At 45.3% G+C, this 23,475-nt stretch overlaps 1 protein-coding gene across 2 annotated transcripts in view; it reads left to right on the forward strand.

Moving 5' to 3' along the window:
• Positions 1 to 23,475, forward strand: part of ACACA (acetyl-CoA carboxylase alpha) — a 127,353-nt gene that overhangs the window by 83,664 nt on the left and 20,214 nt on the right. For both annotated transcript variants that reach the window (XM_069874401.1, XM_069874402.1), the window contains 5 exons: positions 12,565 to 12,708; positions 13,488 to 13,608; positions 15,975 to 16,071; positions 19,737 to 19,833; positions 20,503 to 20,638. In XM_069874401.1, the coding sequence (XP_069730502.1) occupies positions 12,565 to 12,708; positions 13,488 to 13,608; positions 15,975 to 16,071; positions 19,737 to 19,833; positions 20,503 to 20,638 (595 nt within the window). The remainder of the gene's footprint in view (positions 1 to 12,564; positions 12,709 to 13,487; positions 13,609 to 15,974; positions 16,072 to 19,736; positions 19,834 to 20,502; positions 20,639 to 23,475) is intronic.

The following is a 23,475-nucleotide window of genomic DNA, read 5'->3' on the forward strand; positions in this document are numbered from 1 at the left end:
CCTTATTGGAAAGGCATATATTTTTACGAACACTGAACCTAAAGGTCTGGCAAAGGAGGAACCTACTGCATCCTATCCAGCTTTCCCAGTAGGACAGCTAGGCCCAGACCAAACAGTAATTCTGCCTGTCCTTGAACGGTGGCAGACTGGGAATCCCCACCCACTCATTGAGGTTGTGTGATGTGACGGTCTTCGTTACATCATGCAGGTTGGATGGGGCCTCGAGCAGCCTGGTCTAGTGGGAAGTGTCCCTGCCCGTGGCAGGGGCTTTGGAACTGGATGATCTTTAAGGTCCCTTCCAACCCAGACCGTTCTATGATTCTATGATTTTTCCAGTCCCTACAGTTCTGCTCAGAGCTTCTTGGTTGGATCCAGCTCTAGCTGTGCCTCAGAAGTGTGTCTGAAGTGGTGGCACGGTGCCTGGTGCTAACCTGAAATGACCAAGCTCAGTCCAGTTGAGTCTTAAGGATGGTGTGAAGCCAATAGAGAATGCCAATGCATTTCCATCATCCTGCCATGGCAGCAGTATCTACCTCAGACTTGTCCTCTGTCTCTCTGTTCTTATATGTAAATTGTTAAATACTCATCCCTCAGATTTAGACAGGTCAAATTTTATCTGTGGAGCGAATGAGCCTTGCTGCTGCTCGTTCCCTTAGAGTACATGGTGAGAAGAGCCCTGCGCAGCAAAGCCGATGCTTTCCTTTGGGGGAATTAGAAGGACACCAATCTGGGGTCTTGAGGAAAGATCATGACTGAAACAAAAATAAATACCGGTGAACCGCTACCTTGCATGCCAGTTGGAGCTGAATGTTTTCTAGCACAGTTGCACACGTGTATTCCTTTAGCTTTTCCCAGTTGGGTGCCAGAGATCTGGGACAATTTTTTCCATTGGTGACATCTAGTTTCTGTCTTCACAGAGGATGCTGTACAAAGCTTACACTGAGTCTTGTCTGCACGCACATCTTCAAAATGTCTTCTCTCTGTAAGAAGAGAATGCGCAGTGCGAAAATGTTTCCGCAGCAATGGAGACAATGAGGCTTTCAGAGAGCAGGAAGGTTTTTTCTGGAAAGTTGCTTGTTCTTTTAATGTTAATTCTTTCCTGTGAAATACTGGATTCTTCTTAATTTACAGAGGGAGCAGAGGGGGACTGCGACAAACATTATGTGCCAGCAGATCTGTTGTTGGTCTCGTTCATTATCATTATGTAAAACTAGCCTGCGGGTTTAGGTGTAGAGGGAAAGGTCCAGCTGCCAAAACCAGACAGTAACCTATAACTTAGACGATGAGCTCAAGGTCAATATGGTTTTTGGCTGAAGTTAATGTTTGGTTCTAGAAGCTGACTAATCACAGGCTGCCTGTTCACTGTGTCCGTGTCACTGCTTTGTAAGTAGAGAAGCATATCATGTGAGACACCTGATAGCAGGCAGGTTTAAGGATTCTCTGAGCCCCGTTGCCTGTCGTGGTGACAGGGGAACTGCACAAGAGCTGTGCAAGGTTTCCTTCTGCTCCTGATGAAGCTGTCTTTGTTTATAGTCCAGACCGACGGGCGAGGGAGAGACCTGGGGGAAAGGTGTGATGCTCTGTGGTGGGGCCAGCGCTCTGCGTGTGGGGCACCAGGGCTGCATTTCATCTGGACCCCTTTTGTCTTCGCCATTGCATTTCAGCAGGGGGTGGAGAGGTGGAAATGACATTTCATTCCTCTCCTGTGAGTGTGTGCGCGCGCCTGTGCCGAGCCCGCTGACCCCCCTGAAAATTGAAATAATGATAATGCGTGTCTCCTGACTGCATCAAAGTATCAGCACATCAAAAGCCAGGAGGCATGAAATGCAAATGATAAAGTGAAAGCAGATGGATTGTGCATGATCGCCTGATGCCCAATGAATTTTAAAAGGTGCTGGTTCACATGGGGAGAGGGGCTGAAATAAACACGTTATCCCTGCAATTTTTTTTTTGTTCTTGCCGCTCACTCCTGACAATATTTTTTCACACTTGAGCGAGCAGCCACTCCATCTCTCTCCCTGCCTCTCCCTCTCTTTCTCTCCCTCTCTCTCTTTCGCTGTCTACCTCACACACGTCTCGGGTCATGTCGCCGCAGCTCCGGTGGAAATAATAAGATATAAACCACGAGGTTGTTATTTGCATAGAAATAGCATGGAGCCCCAGGCAGCATGGGAGAAGGACACAGAGATCATTTGTCTAAAATTTTAATGAAAACTTTTGCTGAGGCAGAGATTTTTATTTTTTTTTTTAACTTTCCATGCCTCCCCCTTTTTCCACCCCTGTACCTTCCTCCACCTCCCTCAACTCCCTTTCCTCGTCATAAGCTTAACATGGAGCGATTTCATATGAGGTAGGTGACATGCTGCTGCCAAGTGCTAACAGGTTAATTTCTGTTGGTTTTCTTTTTAATAGAAGCAAGACTGAAGAGCCCAGCACTCCCAATTTATGCATTGCTTATAAGGTTCAAGCTTCCAGGACTAAATTTCGTTTCAGCCCTCACAAGGATGTTCCCAAGTCTGTTGCTGACCTGTTTTTAATTAGTTTGCTCCTCTTCGTCTTTTGTGTTTTAAAGAAATCCTGTCTTTAAGACGTAAACAAATAGTGGCATTCAATCACGTTTTCTCTCCAGATACAAGTTCTAGGCTTTTTCGAAGGGAAACCAGATTTAGCAGAGGTTTTCAGGAGCCACCGCTAATTTCAGTTTGTTACAGAGATGTTCAGCGTGGGATCTCAAACAGTTCATTTTCTGAGTGATGTTGAAGAACTGTCCCACACGTTGCACTTGCCGGCAGGAGATGAAGTGGCCATCCCTTCTTCTGGTGAAGGGAGGCATCTAACCAGCAGGCTGTTCTGTTTCCTCTCTCTCCTGTTTAGCTTTGTTTTCCACTAAACTCCCCAGGCTTGGCCAACCTGTATGAGCATCAGACCGGTCCTCTGGTGTGCTCGTCCCTAGGGTTTGTCAAGAACATCCAAGTGTGAACTGGAGAAATACCACTTGCTAGGGGAATGTGTCCATGTTGGGGAAGAGGCAGTGAAGATGAAGAGTCTGACATAGGAAATGTTCAAAGCAAAGTTTAAAATCTAGAATTCTGGGCTTCGTTTCTCTGCTGGCAGCCAACTGCCTGCTGCTTATAGTCTGGCATTTTTTATCAGAAGGGGTATGGTGGCAGTACCTGCTGACAACTTGGTCTTGAAACCTCACTATTTGTATTTGCAATTGGTTTTGAGCTCATCAGATAAGTACCTGCCTGTGCCTTGGCAGCGTAGGTAAACCCATCTTCAGGATTTCTTTCTGTGGAAGTTTTAGCTTCAAAATGATCTTAATTTAAGCAATGTGTCTGCATGTCTAGCTTATTCTAGACCTCAAAGAGCTCAGGAACGTATTTACCAGATGCACTGTTTCTGGCACTTGGAATTTGTGCTTTTTAGGAGGAGAAAAGACTTTTGAAGAACAGTGTTAAGAGGGATGTTTGAGAGAGAAACTGATTAGTGAAAAACTGATGGCTTGCTCATGCAATATGTAAATATCTAAGAAATTCGTAAGCCTTGTCCAGCAATTGTCCAGTGACCTTTCCTGAGTACATCTTTCATTAGTGCAGATGCTGCTCGTGCATGGTGAAGATGTTAACATGGCACGTGCCATCCAGTGTCAAGGCAGCGCAGGGTATGTGTCAATCCCATCACTGTGGTTGGGTCCCCAAGGACTTGTTGATACAACAGACCATAATTGCTGCAAGGATCCTTTTGACAATCTGCATTTAAAACCCAAGAACCCCTTTGCACGAGGCCAGAAGAGAATATCCTTGTATTTTAAATACAGTCCTCAATTGTACCAAGTGTCACAGCCAGAACTCAGAGCAACGTGGCTGCTGTTAAGGACATTTATGGTGTCATTGGTGTAGAACTGGGGTGGGATTGGAGTGGAGCTGTGGGACCATCCACACGACAGGCAGAGGAGCTACCTTGAAACCAGCTCACAGGGATATTGGCTACCCCTGCCTGTAAGCTGCTCAGTGAAATAAGGTTTTTTTGAGGCAGTTCAGCCAACATGGCTCTCTGCTGTTGGTTGGCGTTAAGTGATTTCTGACTGACATGTTAATGTACCTCCCCACTTATCACAGAATCATAGAATGATTTAGGTTGGAAGGGACCTTCAAGATCATCCAGTTCCAATCCCCCTGCCATGGGCAGGGACACCTTCGACTAGATCAGGTTGCTCAAAGTCCCATCCCAGCCAGGCTTTGAACACCTCCAGGGATGGGGCAGCCACCACTTCTCTGGGCAACCAGGGCCAGTGCCTCACCAGCCCTCACAGGAAAACATTTCTTCCTAATTATGCAATCTAAATATTCCCTCTTTCAGCTTAAACCCATTCCTCTTGTCCTATCCCTGTACTCACTGATCAAGAGCCCCTCCCCAGCTTTCCTGGAGCCCCTTTCAGTACTGGAAGCTGCTCTAAGGTCATCCCAGAGCCTTCTCATCTCCAGGCTGCACAAACCAAACTTTCCCAGCCCTCTGATCATCTTTGTGACTGTTGGGATGTCATTTGATCTCTGTCCTCAAGCATTCTGGCACTGACCTGAGGGTTGAAGATCAAGGCTGGGGGAACCTGCAGAACTTGCAGGGTGCGGTGGAATTAATGGAGTGGAACGACAGGTCAGGACTTGGGAGGGATAGGCAGAGCTGCTCGGAGGTGCTGTGCCCACCTGAGAGGCTGCTGCACCAGGTCTGAGGCTCGCTGGAAGACCTCTGGGCTGAGGAGTAGGAAGCTCACACAGTCTGTCAGTCTATCTTGTGTGAGTGATCGGTCTTTAGTACCACAAGCAGCAATATTTACCCATCAGTTTCACAATCTGGAAAAATAAATAAAAGCCTGGTGAGGCAGATGCTGTTTAGGGATTTTACTGTAAAATACAGAATGCAGAAAGCTCTTTTTTTGAGATTCAAGTCAGGGATAGCTCAGTATCTACTCAAGATGACTCCAGTCTTGGGATTAAATCAAAGCAATCATGTGAGAGCAATCATGTGAGTTAGAACAGCAAGTGCCATCCCTGTCATTCAAAGAAGCATTATAATTATTAATGCATGATATGAATCTTTCTGTAGTGGCACAGCAAGACTATTAGGAAGATACGTATGGGCGCAGGGTGTTTGAGAATGCTAATCAAAGAGGGTCTAGGAAATGTCAAACAGAAATTGACACTTCAACAGCATTAACCGTCAGTCGGTTCCTCTCGTGGATCTCTCCAAGGTTACCCTGCTCTTGGCTCGGGAAGCAGGAGGGGCTGCTCTCCTGTGCCTTGTTTGGTTATGGCAGATGATGTGGTGAGAGCAAGGGTGGTTTCGTGGATGGAAGTTGCTTTCTGCAACTCTTTCAGAACCGATGCAGGACCTTAGTGCTATTGGAGGTCTCCCTGGCATAGGGCACCAATCCTCACACCCTAACAAAGCCCATCTTTGGGTTTGGGAACACAGAGCAGAGCTGTTTTAAGAGTCAGTCTCAGGTTAGCAATATTTGGCAAGATGAAGAGAGTAGAATTCATTTCTTTCAAGGCCAGTGAGAGGCATTAACTGCTGGGAGAGTGGTTGGTGGCAGTCCTGGTAACACAAAGGCCTTTGCTCTGTGTAGAGAAATTAATGAAAGCAGGATGGATGCCTGGACTTCAGATGAGTGCAAATAAACAAACACCACCCTCCATTTCTACATTTTATTTTTAATTGCCTTCCTTTAAGTGGCAATATTTGTGTATTGTTCCCATTAGAGACAATTTACGTCCCAGGCATTGCATTATCAGTCCCTTTATGTTTGCTTAGGGAAGAAAGTCTAATAGATTTCTGTTGACTTTTTTTTCCTCCCTGCTTCTATCATTTTTAATATGGACCTTGATCATTTCATCTGTGTGGGTGGTACCTGTGCTATGGGGGCTGTGCGCGTATTTATCACTGCTGAAGAGGAGTTTGGCGTAGTGGCTCATATACTGCCTGTCTAAATCCCTTCCCATGCGTTCCAGGGAAAGTCCTATGTATTCCAAACATACTGCATGTAACCAGAATTGTATCCCAGTTTCCAGTGATCCTGCAGGGTAAGTTGTTACTGGAGCATTAACTCTGGTACCTGATGTTCCACTGGAGCTGAACAGAAGGCACTTGCACTTCTCAAGCATATACTGGAATAACTGGTCCTCAGCACCCCTCTCTTCGGGTGTCACTAGGATAGCAGCGTGACCAGCCTGGCTGTCTTTTCTGCAGGGAATTGTGGAGAAATTATCTGCCGTTCTGGACACATGAGTGGGAACTCCAGGAATGGCGTTGGAGAGCTGTCACATACCTCCTGATTAAGTCTAAGTGCACACTGCAAAGCGAAGAAAGTTTCTTTGCTCTGATGGAATCGTTTCCTCCACTGCAGCCAGTCCCCTTGGATGGGCTCTAAATGAGAGGGTTCTGTTGGGATCCAGAAGGTGACCAAGGGAATGACCAAAACAGGATCTTGAATTATCATGGAGACAATCATTAATATTGTTTATAGGGCTAGTGTCTAGATTAGAGGGAACCCTTAGCTGAGACAGGTGGGATTTATGAGTGTTTGCACCATTCAGAATAGGGGGCTGTAATTTTAGTTTGCTAAGTATGTTGAGTCCTTTTGATTTACTGCTGACTGTTGGAGTGACCTTGAGCAAAACATGCAGTCTCCCTACACCACGAAAGGAGAGCTCGGCAGGAGTTTTTTGACAAGGCATTTTTCATTTGGAAATGCCAGTTCACTGAAACTGGAACTCCTTGGGGAAAAAAGTATCAGTTTTGATGAATTTGTCATTGGAATTTTTGTGGTCCAATGAAAAGTTCTTCCCCCCCACCTCAACAGGCTTTTCTTTCCAAATTAGTATCTCTAATATCTACAGCAAATATTTCAGAAGTCAAAAGCAATCATCTTAACCCTGTCTGATATTTGTTCAGATCTCAAGATTGTAAAATTTTTCTGTTGCAATAGAAGTTTTAAAAAATCTCCATGAATTATTGCAGGATAGAACAACTGTTTCCTCCCAATAACATTTTTGTTGCCATCCACAGACAGAGAGGTTGCCTCTTCTGTATCTGATCCCCGTGGAGCCCTGCTCTTGTCGTATTGGTAAAGTGCTTTGGGGTCTTCAGGCAGAAGAAAGTAGAAAGTGTAGAAGGGCCAGCTGCAGTTGCAGTGTCCATCTGGATGTGTCTTCCCCTGCTGCCTCCGAGGTGAAGTGCAATTGCTTTTCCCCCTTTCCCCTCTGATCTCACCAAATTAAAGCAAGAAAAAAGACTTCACCAGCAAGAACTGCTTCTGGATTTGCAGTCAGTAGCCATCTCCAATAACCATCAGGCTGTCAGCTTCCCCCCACCTCCCCCTGCCTCCCACCTCCCCCATCACTCACCAAAGGAAAAAAAGAGCTGGAGCCACAGCCTGAAATATATCATGCAATAGTGTATCATGAATTTCTTGTGAATCACATTGGTGAAGCAGGTTTATTTATTTCTGAGACTTTAAATCAATACAAAGTAGGTCTCTTAGTTCTGAAGCTGGGATGGAGTGGGAAAAAATGAGCCCATTGTACTCTTAAAACTTTGGGGAAAGGAGATGACAGCTATATAATTCCATTTACCAGGCACTAGGGGCTTTAATGTGAAGGTGACAGGGAGCTCTTTGTGCATTTAGAGCACCATATCTTCTAAATAAAAGATCTGTAGACTTGATAGTGGAGTATAGCTCTGACTTTAATAATCTCCAAGCATTAGACTGAGCCAATATGTTCCCAAGTCAGAAGGGTCTCCCACCGAACGCTCGTAAATTAAAAGTGCAGGAACTGCACACATTCATAGATTAGAAATGCAAGAAGCACGGTCTGTCTCCAGGCAGAGGGGAGGACTCTGCGCTCACGCCACCATCGAGATGGGCTGAGGTCTCGGGAGCGGGTCTGTTCAGGAGCATGGCTCGTGCTGGCATCCTTCCTCCACTGGGTTCTGCTCTTCGGTGGTGCTGCTGTTTTACCCTCTAATGACACGATGTGTGTGGGGAAGAGCTGAGCGATAGAAATGAACACTGTAAGATCTGTTGAGGCTTGACTGCACATAATAGCAGTCAGGTTTTAAGTTCCTACATTGTGTTTTCTGATGAGACATTCATTCTGATCATTTCTGCCTGTTTATGAAAAATAGGCTATTTATAGTATGTGCGTGTGCCTTTTCTGCTTCAGGTTTCTGGCAGATAATATAAATTGTGGGATGGGAATTGCAATTATTGAAATTATTCAGATAAAAATCTGGCACTTATATTTGATATAAACACATGATATGCTCTGAATAATAACAGCACTTATGTTACATAATGATTCCCATTCAAGCCCTCTGCTGTCATTTTTTCAGATCTTTCATCTTTGATGGAACATATGAGCCAATCAAGTTTGCAGCCAAACCAGCTTCGCAGTGAATGTCTCAACTAACTAGTGGCTGCGTTGCACGGAGAAAGCAGCTGGTCCTCAGGGTTTGAGTGCTAGAAAATGATTAATATGCATATGGCACAGCTACAGACCTGTTGAGGACGGTCTTTTAAAGGCTGGGAAGAGTGCTAGAATCCTGGCTCTCCTTTGTACTTTGCAAAAGATCTGCTGAAGTAAAAAGAAATGTGGTTTCCCTTTACGATAGGGAGAGTGGCTTTTGGAGGGGCAAATGAAGTAAGTGTTGACAATATCGCCCATGTGTTTTGTAGGCGTGTGGATATCAAAGGTTGCGTTCTCTGGAAAATAGGTTATTCTTGCAGTCACAGGCTGAGCTTTGACATGTGCTGTTCTAGCCCTGGCATTGCCTTCTGACGCTGATGTCCTTGTATTGTTGGGATGGGGGTGTGGAGGAAGCGTTTCATCCTGTGACCCTATTAATTGCCCTGCTTTCTGCACATTTGAGTCTTCAGGAGCAAAGGAAGGGGAGGCTGAGTGGCTCACCCAAATCCCACTGGGATTCCTAGGGACCGGGAGACTGTTTGGCATCAAACACACAAGGAGTAGGGGGTGACAGTCCTGCTTTGTTGGTTATGGTTAATGTTTGCGCGTGGAGGGGAGGCAAGGGAAAGGCCACTGGGACAAGGGAGAGCAGACACGTTTGCTGATGCCTTCCAGCACTTGCTGCAACCCACTGAAATGTCACACCGGCTGCCGCTGAACTGGAAAGGGGAAAGAATATCCAAAATGCAAAGAACTGGGATAATGTGTAGGAAAGCAGTAGTAACAGCAGTGAGAGGTCCTCACTGGACGCCTCAGAAGGGGTCAGTTTGGGATCTCTATGGGGTGTGAGTCGTCCACAGCAGCTTCCTTACTGGTAGCCTGTCAAATGCTGGGTGGACAGAAACCTGGTTTCTGGGTTTTCTGGCTTCTATGGGCTGGAAAGAATTTTGATTTAAAGCAAGTTTTCTGGTGCCAGAAGCTTGCTGTCTGGTGCTTTGCTGTTCATGGCTGCTCGTTTTTGTCTGTTTTTGCCATCAGATTAAGCGTAAGATCAGAGGTCAAATATTACTGGTAGTCAGGTGTGTGTGTTTTGTGTATCTCAGCTTTAAAATCCTGGACCCTGTTCTTTCCGATCCCTTGTTCTGGACCTTTCTTGATCTCTGGTCTGTGGCAGCTGACTCTGAGAGCTGCTCCTTTGACTGTTCCCTGGAGTGCCAGTAACCTTTCTGCTAGGAAGGACCTGCTTTGCAAACTTAACCCTTCCATGCACGTATTTGGCTGTTAAACAGATGCCTTCCTTAAACCTTGGGCTAAAGCTACTTCCACTTCTTAACCTCCTGCTTACGTGACTCAATGTTGCCTTCCTGGCAGACTGAGGGTTTGAAGGTTACCCTTTTGACAGATCCTGCTCGTATCAGATTCAGGATTTAATCCTGTGAGGTCTTTTCTCCCACAAGTTTGATTCTAGCATTACTTGACTAACTGATTTAGCAACATTTCTACATGCACTTGTGCCTTTGCTGACCGCGTTTCTTATTGAGGAACATCAGAGTCCTTTAATTGAAGAAGCATCAGTTTTGGACTTCTCCAGCAGATGTATTCTCTTTCACCCTTGGATATTTTCTTGCAGAAACATTTACACAGCAATATGCATTGCACCATTTAAGATTGTTAATTGGAGATTGAATTACTTGTCAGCCTTTAAAAATGTAGTCCTTCGAGGTCAGAGATGAGGTGGTTAGCAGAGCCGAATGGATGAGCTATTGCGTTCATTTTTTTCTCAAGCCCCATGATCATTGTCTCAAAGCTGGCTAGCCCCTCACTGCCTTTTAACCTCTGCCTCCCAAGTCAGTCTGCGGCTGTAGGTGTGAAGCAAGTTGGTGGCATCTCTGTTCCTTCCTGAGGAGACAGCAGAGCCCGTGCAGAAGCAGGTTAGGGGACCAGCACCCGGCCTAGCAGCATCCCTGGACAACAGCCTCTTTAACCCCTTGGCTGCACGGTTTCTGCACCAGGGAGGGGAGCAGCTTGTTTTGCATTTGGACTGTGCTTAAGTCAGGCTGTGATTTAGAGCTTGCGTGCACCCATATGACATATCCCTTCCACTGCACTCTGCACTGGCACAGGAGCACATGTGTGGACATCTATGTCATACAAATGAAGGCAGCGAGCGCTCGTCGGTACAACTTTTAAAAGCAGCTTGGGACTGCGTTGCCTCTGCTGACAAACACTGACAAGTAAATAGTACGCTCGTTCAGTATTACAGAGGGATTTCATTTGCACAGCCCCTCACAATGCTCTGCCACTTCACTGAAATGTCTGGAGCACTCGGGAGAAGGAACTGCATATTTATCTTGATCTCCAAAAAGGGATTTAAGGGCGAGAGCAGGCGGTATATTAGACTGTTTTCATTGCCTGTCAGCGGTGGTAAACCTGAGCTGTCTACAGTGTCTCTAGATAAGCAGAAGCAGAGGCCCATTTTGCATGTACATACGTTTGCATTAGTTCATAGATGGGGAGTTTAAATCCTCTTTATTTTTATTTTCCTCTGTGGAAAGCATTTAGCTAGGCTTGTGCCTGGCATCTGCAGGCCTGTGCTTATCATTTCCTTGAACCTAAATCTCTGTTGCTGTCTTTTCTGCCATGCCTTTTCCTGACACTGATTTTGTTAGAGGAAGATGAAGGTGTTTGAGCTCAGAAGGGAGACCGGGAACATCTCTGTGCAAAACCACATTGCTTACAGTGACTTCTACATTTTGGGGCTGGTGGCGTAACTTCTGTCCATAAGCCTTGACTGACATGCGTTTCATGGGGAGTTCTGTGCATGTAGATGTTGAGTTTTGTGAAATGCCAAGCCACCAAGTGTTTTCTCCCCCGAAGGAAAATAAATTTGGAGATCGCAAGTGGTGGCGTTATGCCTTGCTGGTTTGACAACCCTTTAGATGGACACAGCAGCTCCCTGACCCCAGCCATGATTAACTGGGGGGAGTGTGGGAAGAAAGCTAATTGGTCCAGTGTAGTTTTATAACCAGATTAAGATTTTCTATTTGCATATCCCTTCAGCACCTTCTTACTTTCAGCTCCAAAAGGTCAAATCCTGAGAAATGTGGAGTTCCTCTCTACTCTGGGTAAGATGAGTTATGTGCTGAGCACTCATTGTAGGATGTCAGGATGGGGATGAAGTCAATCCCAAACATCTCTTCTGCAAGGACTGGGTTGCCTTAGGCTCCAGGCTGCTCCTTTCTTGGTGTAGCCCTTCTCCCTAAAATAAGCTGTGCTGCTCATTTGGTGGGGGAGGGCTGGTTGTTTATGTGTGTTTGAGGGGGTTTTTAAGATCTAAATGAAGCAGGTATGTAATGCCCTCTGTCTGTTAGAAAGACTCAACCCATAAAAATAACAAACGGCATGTATTTGCTAGAATGTCAAAGTTATGAGTTTATTTTGTAATGATGTGCTCCTGCCTTCATGAGGTAAACTGGCCGTGGCAGAGGTGTTATTAGTAATATGGACTCAGTGGAGCAGAAAGCCGAGTGACCGAGAGATCAGTGTATCAGTCAGTGAGAGGGCAAATGGAAAGAGACAGCAGGAGAATGAGAAAAGAGCTGCGGTGCCTGGGCTGAGATTAGAGATGGAGCCGTGCAGGAGAATTGGAAGCCCTGCACTCAGAGTCTTATTCTTCCTGGTCTCTCCAAGGAGCTGGTGAGGCTTTGTCTTTGCTCTACCCGTCTTTGCGCACAGTGTTTGCTTTTTGCCCAGTTAAAGCTTTAAATGGGTCCATCCTACCAGTCATCTTAGTTTTGAATTAGTGAGCTGAGCTTGGGTCAGCACCTGGGAGACTTGGTCATGGATCAGCTCCATCACTGCTTGACAAGGGCAAGTCTGTAACTGCCACCTGCCTCAGTTTCCCAGTTTGTGCCATTCCCCTTGGTGATCACTATTCATAAGATCTCAGCTACACACAGGCCTTGGGAAGGTCTCTGGGAAGGGGTGTTGAGGTGATCATGGCTTGTAGCAGAGGTGGGCTTGTATGCATCTCCTTAGCCAACATCTCCTTGTCACATCTTGTCCTCTGATGGTTTTCCTGTTTTGCTTTCAAAAGGTGCTTGGACGGGAAGTTTATACCTCCAACAACCAGCTGGGTGGGATCCAGATAATGCACAACAATGGAGTGACACACAGCACGGTGTGTGACGATTTTGAAGGAGTTTACACTATTCTGCAGTGGCTTTCCTACATGCCAAAGGTAATGCCTGGCCCTGCCGCAGTGCAAGGTTCCATTTGATCGGAATGGTTGGACTCGATGATCCTGTGGGTCTTTTCCAACCTAATGATTCTGTGATTACCTGTTTGCTTTTTTCACAGGATTTTGGGAGACGAGGGGCTGTATCCTTGGGGTTTTTCTGTTTATATGCAGCCTAGCAAAGAGGTTTAGGCTCATGATCAAGTCTGTTATTTTGAAGTGCACAAAGTAGTTCTTGCAGGAGCTGGGTTGCGGGGCAGCCAGGAGCTGCCTTAGGTACTTTCACATCACTCTCCTGGTCTGCTACCCTCGGTACACTGGGCAACAGGGTTTTGTGTAAGCACTGAATTGTCTCTTACCGAGAAGAGTTCTTCTCTGAGGCAGTAATTTGTAGTTGATGTATATGTGTAAGCTGCTGTGCAGCCAGGAAGATGGCAACAAGAAAACACAGGTCACCTTCCTTCAGGAAAGAGCGCATGGAATGAGTCAGGTGGCCTGGTCACCTTTCAGAAATTAAATTGCAGGCCCTCACTAATGCTGGCTATGCCAGAAGTTCAAGAGCGAATGAAGTACAACGTATGCTGTGTGATGCTGAAGGAAAGTTGTAGACAGTATATGGAGCACCTTGGAAGTTTCCTTGGACTCTTGTCATGGAATCCCATCGGTCAAAGGGTTGTGCAGTGTTGGGGAGAGAGGACTGCAACCAGGTCCTGTAGAGTTAATGTTTGGTGCAAAGCCATGTGGGAGAATCCCTTCCTTCAATATTTTTCTTGTTCCCTTAGAGTGTATACAGCCCTGTTCCTATCCTCAAAGTCAAGGATCCCATAGACAGAACCATAGATTTTGTTCCTACCAAGACGCCCTATGATCCTCGCTGGATGCTGGCTGGACGCCCAAATCCAAGTACGTACATCTTTTGGGACAGGATACGCAATAATGCATCTTGTTGCATGACTGTTTGTCAAGGCTTTGTGTCTGCAATCCAAACATATTTCAGACCTTATAAAATAATTAGTTTTCAACAATTTAAATGTAATATGTCAAAATAGCTTGTAAATTCTGAGTGCTTGAGGACACTTACAATTATTAGTTACTTTTGTAGGTTTTTTTTAATGGTTCAGAGGAAAGTATGTGTACAAAAGTCTTTACATTGAAGGAATTACAGTATTCCTGCAGATCTTGGCAAATAATTACGTTGGAAGCACTGCAAACCATTGAACCCACACACACATTTTTGGGGTTGTGAAGCCTGTGTACGTACAAGCTGCAAACTGGGTGACCATTATGCTTGCTGTTATTAATGAGTTTGGGGGGCTAAAATGAGATTTGTGATAAACTAAGTTTTCTGGTTTTGGATAATATTTTTTCATCATCTCTCAAGTAATTCATCCAGCTGTCTGAGTGCAGCTAACACTGGCTTCCAAATCGAGTGACTTCAGATTTAATTTAGTGGAAGCGTTAAGGAAAGCAGATGATTCCCTGTGATAAGTTAAAGCAGATATCTCCTAGGTGAAAAGTTAAAGCCATTTATTAGAGGAGATATTGCCGTGATATTCTTCAAACTGACGCCCGACACGAGGCCAGAATCTAAACGATCAGCTTTGGGCTCACGATAAAGAGATAATTTTGAAATGGATGGTCACATTTTACAGTGGGGCCACAGAGGCAAGGAATGTAGAACACAGTAATTACAAGTTTGGTCTTGATAAAACACTCTCCATCCTGTTTAAGTCAGCAGGGGTTAGCTTGCTTGGATCTCCACTTTTAATTGGTTTTGGACTTGGGTTTGCAGAAACAGAGGTGCTTGTTCAGATTAAAGCATTCCGCAGAAGCTCTGTGCCAAGGGTTAAAGCTGGGAGGGATTTGGGGTTGGAGCTTTGGGGAGTTTCTTTTCAGAGCTTCGTGAAGCCCCAGTGGAAAGCAGTTGCCCCCAAACTTCTGTAATTGAATGGGTAGAGGATCTTCATGCCTGGACTTCGGGAAATAAGGCTTACACAGTCTGAAGACTGCGGAGAGAGCTGTCTGCAAATCTTGTCACTCCCCTGTCCATCATGAGCCCAATTGAGAGCTCTTAGTGGTGTTCTTCCCTATTCTCTGGAGTAGGGTCCAAGCTGAAATATTGGAAAACCTTCCTGCATGGTCTTCCTGTCTGGATAGAGGAAACAGTGCTTTCCCACTGCCCAGGATGGCATTGTGAGGCTTAACACATTCATAGTGAAGAGAAACACGCCATGCACTGCCACCCCTACTTCCTGTAGGAGTAGTTGTCATCCTGAGAAATGTACTTGAAGGAATGTGTGTGCATTGGTAGCTGTGCAGATCTGTTGTCGCACATGGGGAGGGAGAGGTCTTGTCAGTGTGTTGGAGTTTGTGATTCAGGAGGAACCCCAACCCTGATACAGCACTGGCTTTGTAAAGGGCAACTAATGCCAGCTTGGAGTTAGCATGGTCAGGTTATCAGACCTTTGTATTTCAGGGTAGAAGGTGATTGTCTGCAAGGGTCAGGAAGAGTTTATATCTCTCAGAACTGCACAGTCATCTTGGCAATGTGCTCTTTGGGAAAACAGGTTGATTTCTCTCAAGCATTAGGAAGCTGCTGCCTTCTTTCAGCAAGAGAACAGCTCTGATAGCACATGGTCTCATCCAGGATGGTGGCTCTTAAAGCCTGCTTTAGTTTAGAGGGTACTGCATCCTCTGGCATTTCCTACCAAGCAAGTAGGCTTTCGGTATCAAAGTAGGTAATATCAGGTTTTCTAGAGGAATATGTGAAATGTGCTCAGGTGTGTGGTCTGGTTTTAAAAATTAAAGAAATTTTTATATTTAGTTCCTGAATTTCTTCAGCAGAATGAAGAGAAAAATGTGAAGTAAGTTTTAAAGTAGAAACAGGCATTTTGAAAATGACTTCCCTGCCTTTTGACAAATGTTTGTATTGTCTTGAAAAAAACAAGTTATTTATTTAAAAGCACGCAAAGTCCCTCTGCTATCCGAACCCCATCGGTTAACAATAAATTATACTTTTGCTGATAAATGACTGTCTTTATGCAGACTAGCAAATGAAATAAGACATGATGGCTGAAGGCAGACAAATGCTCAGCTGTCTAATGTTCCCTTGTATTATAATCTGTTTAAAAATAAATAAATAAAAAGACTGTGCCAAGTTCTCTGATTGGCATTTTAAGCAAGTTTCAGTTGCCTCTTTCGTTTTCTCTCTCCTTTCTTCCCTCCCTTCTTCCTCCTCTGATGTTTCCATTTTTTCCCCTTCCCTTTAGGTCAAAAAGGACAGTGGCTAAGTGGTTTCTTTGACAATGGCTCATTCCTGGAGATCATGCAGCCCTGGGCGCAGACAGTTGTGGTTGGCAGAGCAAGGTAAATTCTAAGAGGCGTCTTAGACATTTGTAGAAATCAAGTTTTCAGTATGCTTTGCGTTTTCTAGAACGTCCTTTGGAAGTCAATGGCTCTAAGTAAAAATGAGTCATTACTTGAATGGGATGCTTCTTTACCACATGAATAAAGCGTGGTCTGATCATTTCTCCTTTTTTTCTTGGAGGTGACAGCTTTAACATGCACAAAAACCAAAAAGAGAGATACTGTTAAAAATTATGGCAGACAATATATGCTTCCCTGGGTATGTGGTTGCACGGTGAGGCCTTTATGCAGCTCTGACTTAATCGAAGGTGTTTGACGCAGTTTGTTGTTTTGCAATCTTATTTGACTAGCAAGATAAATTCAGCTAAAACTAGAGCAAATTGCCAGAAACTCTGCATGGAGAAGAGCTTAAGATATGTGTGGAATAACAGGATTCTCCAAACCAACACCTACCACAGCTGGTGTTAGTTATTTCCCGTCATGCCCAGGGGTGTGGCTCTAGAGGCCTGTGCTGTTCCCCTTCTCCCCAGGGAGTCCCTTCCCCTAACCTTGCTGCAAAGTGGTGTCTGTGCAGGATCCTAAAATGTTCCTCACTGCCCCAAAATTGAGATCCGTGCCTTGAAAATATTGGCAGTCTGGGTCATTCTGACTGTTGCAGGTCCATGAGCACTCAGAGCTGGCAGGAAGCAGAAGCTTGGAGATAGGACTCTGTATTTTGACAGAATACAAATCAGACCTGGACTCAAACCACCCCCGCCAGTCACCTCTTTTCTAGTTCCTTCTTTATTTTTTTGCGCCCCCCCCCTTAATGTTTCCTGATCTGATTGCCTGCTTTCTCTCAGAATAAAGCCATTTTGAACGACTACATTTATCTCCCTTGAGTTACCACTCCAAGTGCTTGAGGTGTCCGAATGCAGCATACTTATCCTTTGTTACTCCTCATTCCTCAGACTACTGCTGCTCTCCTCTCAAGACAGAGCTTCATGCGCTTGCCTCCAGCAGACTCCCAGCTTCTAATTGGTGTCGGTGGTTTTTAGTTAATTGTCAGCCATTTCTTTTATTTGTTAATGAGTGAGAAGGGAGAAAAAAACCCCGAAGTGTCTGAATGGGATCCTGGAGGCTTCAGGTGTTGCACTTAGTGAGTTACAGTCGTGCGGGTGCATGATGGGTGTTCAGTGCCTTAGTTCCTAGCAGAAAAATCTTTTATTTACAGATCTTTGCCTCCGGTGCTGTCAGTATCACAGTGTCAACAATCCAGAGCCATGTTACTCATAGCGCTTACGATCTTCTGGAACCCCTGGGGTCACCCCTGGGGTCAGACTCCATCAGCCTTTAGTCTCACCAAACTGGTGACTTGAGGACTGACCATAGTACCAGGATATCCCTGGTGATGCTGTGTTTGATCATCAGAGCATTTAGTGGGAGTCAGGGAGAGACACCACTGTTCCTGAAACATACAGCACAGCTAGGATTGCCAGCTAGGCTTCCAGCCAGCGTGGCCATGAATCAGTGCTGTTTCTTATCCCCATGTTGTCGATAGCACATGTGGGCCCAGAGTATTTGGCACTGGGAGCTCCTGTTGCTTTTCTAGACTCTTCAAAGCCGCAGCTCCTAATGAGGGTCAGAGAGCCAGCTATGGAATAGGAATGCTTATGACACTCCCTAGAGCTCACGTGCAACATCTCAGAGGGCTGTGTCCATTCTGGGCATCTCCAAAACGGCCATCAGGTGCTTTGTTAATGCATTAATGAAACGCCACCTAGCAGCTGAAGAGGGCTTCCTGATATGAGGGTGTGCTCAGCAAAATGACCCTCTGCTGCTCTCGTCTTAAGACTTCTGAGGGTCTTTAATTGGCTTAGAACTGCCTTTGGACTCTTGTAGTGCAGAATGTGATGAAGAGAAATGTACCCATTCCCTCAGATGCCATTTCAGGACAGGAGGAGCAGCTGTCTGAGCTCACGAAGCCCAGCTAGAGGCACGCTGCTGCCAAGCCGAAGGGCCATTCACATGCAGGTGCAATTCAGCTCTGTCTTCTTGGCATTTTGTTTCTCTGACCACTGCTGCTCCCAGGGCGCTGAGTGGTGTCACCCTGAAGATCCTTTCCCCTCAGAGTATTATCTGATCTTTATATATTGTTGAGAGGAGCTGAAAATACCTGCTGACTCCACTCCTAATTGTAGCACTTAACCTTGGGGTGTCCTGTGACCTTTTGATACACTTCAGTATTTTTATCTGCCATCCATGACACCAAAGTTTTATCTCACAATGCCCTACAATTATTTAAAAGCTTTTATGTTAAGCAGTGAGCTGGGAGTGGGGGGAGATCAATGATTTGGCAAAGCTAGAAGGTCTCTGTCCAGGCCTGTGCTGAGCTTCACTTGCAGTTCCTTTCTTCTGACGAATTCCAAGTTGCTTTGGACTCTCACAGACAGGTATATATATAACACAAATGACACCGACTTCTTTCAAAAGAAGTGGCGTTTTGAAAAAAAAAAAATATATTCTTCTGGGATTGTTACTGTAAGTGCTGCCAAAACTCATCTTTTGTATGTATGTTTGGAATATGTGTGCTTTTGGCTGTAAATTGTCTTTTATTATTCTATGGCAACTTGTCCAGGGACACACTATAAAACAAGATGTAGCATCTTCATGTGCTAGTCTGATAAAATTTATATGAAGTATAATGGAAAACAGAAGTTGTTTTGAGCTGTTTTCAAGTTCAATAAATAACTGTAATACTTGGATAAAGATGTTCTTTATTAGGTCACATGGGCCCTAATACAGAAGTTATAAGTTACCGATTTAAGACGGCTTCTGCAATTACGGGTTTCTAGGCAGACTCTTAATCATCGTGAATGGGAATATTTTCAACCCCCTAGTGCACATAGGCCTTGTCGCATTTTCTGCCTGCGGCGTGTGTCATCCGGCTTGAGGTGCCTGAGGAGAGAGTGTGGGCTCTGCTGGGACTCCCATCCTGGGATTAAGCAGTTGTCATTGCAAGCGAGATGCCTTTTGTGTAAAAGAGTGGTTGGATGCTGTACAAAGCAGAGCTGAGCATCCCCCCTGCCCGTCCCTCTGTCCCTGCACCCTTCCCACCCCTGCAGTCATCCTGCTGCAGAGGGTCTGGGGAGAGATAGATGGGCAAACCCAAACCTTTTACCCATCATTCACCGTAACCTCTAGGGAGAGGGAGTTTCTGTCAAAGCAGTGGAGGCTTAGGGTGGCTGAGACATCAGCATTGCTGAGACGTGCAGCCTGTGGGTGTGTTTCATCAGCTGACAGCACTTGTGAGAGCAGAGCTTGAGAAGCCTTGGGTCTTCATGTTTATCATTCATGGTCAGGACCATCAGGATCAAAATCTGTACGGTACCAGGTGAAAAGGGGTGGAGATGCAGCTATGTCAATCAAAATTTGGGCTTTGGTTTATTCTGTTTAATTTTTAGTGAGGAATGCGCTAGTTTTTACAACTAGATTTTGCTTTGAGAACTGTCAGTTCTATTCGGGAATACAGCCACGTGCCTAAACTCTTCATAAAGGCCAGAATGCTTCTTCTGCTGTTGGCTCCTATTATTTGTCTCTCTTGAGTATTTTAATGCAAATTGGAAAAAAAGTCTAGTTGTGTAACAATAGAACGATGAATTTTGATTTGTCTCGCGTGTTACCAGGCTGGGTGGAATACCTGTAGGAGTAGTTGCCGTAGAAACAAGGACGGTGGAGCTGAGCATCCCTGCTGATCCTGCAAACCTGGACTCAGAGGCCAAGGTAGGTTGAACGTGTGTGCAGTTGCTTGTTTGTCCTCTGCAAATGTCCCTGTGGAAAGAGCACTGGTTTTGATGGGATTTTTTTCCCCCAAATGTGGGACATAAAGCCTGGCCATTCCTTGCTGGGGTACTAGTGCATGGCAGTTGCTGGGAGAAGTGAAAGGACAGTTGTGTTGGCTGTTCATACAGAAGACATTCCCCAGCAGTCCTGCTTCTTTTGTGACTTAGGTGAGATGCAGAGACCAGGCAAAAATCATTTCCCTGTTCTCTTGCTGTGACCATAGCATTTCACGGTCTTTCTGCCCTGACATTTTGCTTTTCTCCTGCCTGATTTCACAGCTCTGGCCCTACATCATCTCTTTGGGGTTTTCTGCTTTGCATATCCTTTTTTCTCTCTTCATCTCCTTCTTCATCTTGCAGCACTGATGGTATCACACTTTCCATACCATCGGTATTCTTCTTCTTAGCTAAATCAGCAGGAACACTTGACGTTGGTGACAAAAGGATTGTCTCGATTTTTGTATGGTCAAGCAAATCCTAAGCATTTCATGTGTTGATCCTTGTCGTTAATTCTGCATCACAGCTCTTGGTGCATCCATTTCTGTATTTTTATGCTAACTCTTAGATTGATGCATGTCAGGGCTTAACTGTCTTGTTTTATTCCCAACAGATAATCCAGCAGGCTGGTCAGGTGTGGTTCCCTGACTCTGCCTTTAAGACCGCACAGGCTATCAATGACTTCAACAGAGAAGGGCTGCCTCTGATGGTCTTTGCTAACTGGAGAGGTTTCTCTGGTGGAATGAAAGGTAACCATCAATTTGAATCCCCTTTCAGTGTGGTCGCGTAGAGTGGCTTGTCTTACTGCTCAGGGTGCTGCTGTGGCATAGCCAATGGCACTGGCTCTGCTGGTTTAGCAGCCTGAAGCCAATCTCTGTTGACAGATCTGCAGTAGGAGCGTGTGGGTCAAGGGACAAGAGCAGGTTCTGTCTTTGGGCAGCAGCTAGCTGTTAGATTGGCTTAACTTGCACCCATAAATTTGCGGAGTGGATCTGCTTCACCCATATTGATGCACTCTGCATCCTCTTCTGTGGCAAGTATGTGATCGATGTTAAAAATGCTAATTAGGGAATAATTTCCCAGGCCTACCAAAGCATCTGGACATGTCAGCTCTCTGAGATCATGGCAATGCCCTGCCCAGCTCTGCTGAAAGTCGGTTGTGGTTGTTACACAGCCAACTAGAGGAAAGGGACGCTCTGTGCTGCAGTAGCTGTGGTGATGAAAGGTTTCAGTCCTCTCCTCCCCATGTGTGTGTCTTGTCTTTAATAGCCACGTAGAGGAGTAACATATGCAAGGAGCAAAGGTCTTTCCAAAATAAGCCAGGTCTTCTCACAGTAAGCAATGCAGTTGTATTTTTATATGTACCCTCGTGTATGCTTATAGGAACTGGCCATGGAATCTGCAGTGAGAACAGGTCATTGGAGGTTAACAGGGCTCTAATTCCTACAAAATTTACAGCTGCCAACCTGGGCTAATTAAACACTAATCTCAGGAAACCCCTTCTGCTTGGAACGCTTTATATCTTTCTGCCTAGCTTAACACTGGGGTTGGATAAGCCAACTTCATTGCACATCAAAAACGGAAAGGTATTTTCTGTCACATGGAAACACTGATGGTTTCTTGCACTGTAATGTTGTCCTGTCAAGGACTGTCTCCCAGTTGACTCTTGTGGTGGCAGTGATTTTCATATGAAGTGAAGAGTTATAAAACTTCTCAGCTAATATACCAGCAGTTAGATTTTTGCACCACATATTGCTCCTTTAAACTTTGTGAAGCGCCAAGAATGTAAGATTGATACTATAAAATTTAAATAAGTAAAAGATTACAGCCCCTTACCTGCGTGTGGCAAACACAGAAGAAAAGTTACGGATGCTCTAACAGGATAAAAGTGTGTGCTCTGGAAAGACTGGCAGGGTGGCAAAGGCTGCCGTGCTCTGTGGTCTCGTTAGCAGTGTGGAAGGCAATGCCATTGTGTTTGTAGATGCAAAGGTGAAAGATGGCAAAAGGTGGCCTTGTCGTTCTCTGCAGCTCCCTGAAAGGAGGTTGTAGCAAGGTGGGTACTGGTCTTCTCTCCCAAGTAACGGTGATGGGATGAGAGGAAATGGCTTCAAGTTGCTCCAGGGGAGGTTTAGATTGGATATTAGGAAAAAATTCTTTACCAAAAGAATGATTGAGCATTGGAACTGGCTCCCCAGGGAGGTGGTGGAGTCTCCATCCCTGGAGGAGTTCAAAAAGCACGTAGATGTGGGGCTTTGGGGCATGGTTTAGCAGGCATGGTGAGGTTGGCCTGATGGCTGGATTGGACGAGCTTGGATATCTTTCCCAACCTCTGTGATTCTATGGCAAAATCCTAAACCTGTTACCTTGCAGGGTGGTGTCTGCTCCGTGTGCTGCTCCTGCTCTTCCTCCGTGACTTGCTTTCCCTACCACAAAGCTTACAGGGAAGTTGTTGGGGTAGCTTTACCAAGCAGTTGCTAAAATATATTTTGCCTCTCTGTGATGCGAGATCTGCTGGCTTGGCCAGTGCCTTTTGAAGGCTTCCTCAGAAACTGAGCTTAGCTTTGGAGTTGGGACCGGAATCCCAAGGTGGAAAATGTTGTATTGCTTGGTAGAAACACAGTACAAGAAAGTAGCACAACATGGCACTAATGAATGCTTATTTAGGAGCCTAAGCTGGTACAATGTATGAAGAAATGTATTCTGAATACATTCTTTCCATCATTTAGCACATAGGAATGGTTGGACACGATGATCCGGTGGGTCTCTTCCAACCTGGTTATTCTATGATTCTATGAAAAGGCACTTAGGAGGATGCTAATGTGTTTATCTAGTGCTTATCCCCAGCTGGAGCAGGAGGAGGAGAGGGAAGAATGGAGCTGTTGCAGTGTGCACCTTGGTCCATGTGTGTTCCTGCATCTTGTTTGCTGCTGGGACCCGCACAGCGAGCGTTGCTCTCTCCTGACTCTCTCTGCGTTCCTTGGGGAGTTGTTTGCAGTTTTGGTTTCAATGCTGGCTGGGGATTATGCAGGGAGGGAAAATAAACAATTATGCCACCCCTCAGTGCACACAAACACGCTGCCAGGAGCCGACTGCACTGTGGGTAAAATGACTCCAAAATTGTGTGTAATGAGTAGGAAAAGATTAGAGACAGCTCTTGCTATGCTGAAAATTGACATTAGCGGAGGGGGGAAAAAAAAAGAGAGGAAAAAAAAAAACCTTCTCTTTACTAGTCGGCCTAGGAGGTCTAATTCAAGGCATAAAATAAATAAATAAATAACATAAATAAAGGCATATCACAATGGCGTTGGTGGTTTCCCCAATGAGCTGTATCTGGCCGGAAGGCTGTTCAGCATAATGCAAAATTAAATTATAAAAACTGGCTTGAATATTTAGATGGAGGAGCCATTTGGAAGCGGTTTATTTAGGCGAACCGGCAGTGACCCACAACGGGGAGACATCAAGCGTGAAATTTACTGGAAATTAGCACCAGGGTCTTGGTCTCGGCATGAATAGTTTGATAGCATGCAAATCCCCGCGACATTAAACCGCAGCGCTGCTTGTGCTACAGGGTCACTTGCAGTTGGTT

The sequence above is a fragment of the Phaenicophaeus curvirostris genome, chromosome 21 (genome assembly GCF_032191515.1).
Source record: "Phaenicophaeus curvirostris isolate KB17595 chromosome 21, BPBGC_Pcur_1.0, whole genome shotgun sequence".
NCBI lineage: Eukaryota > Metazoa > Chordata > Aves > Cuculiformes > Cuculidae > Phaenicophaeus > Phaenicophaeus curvirostris.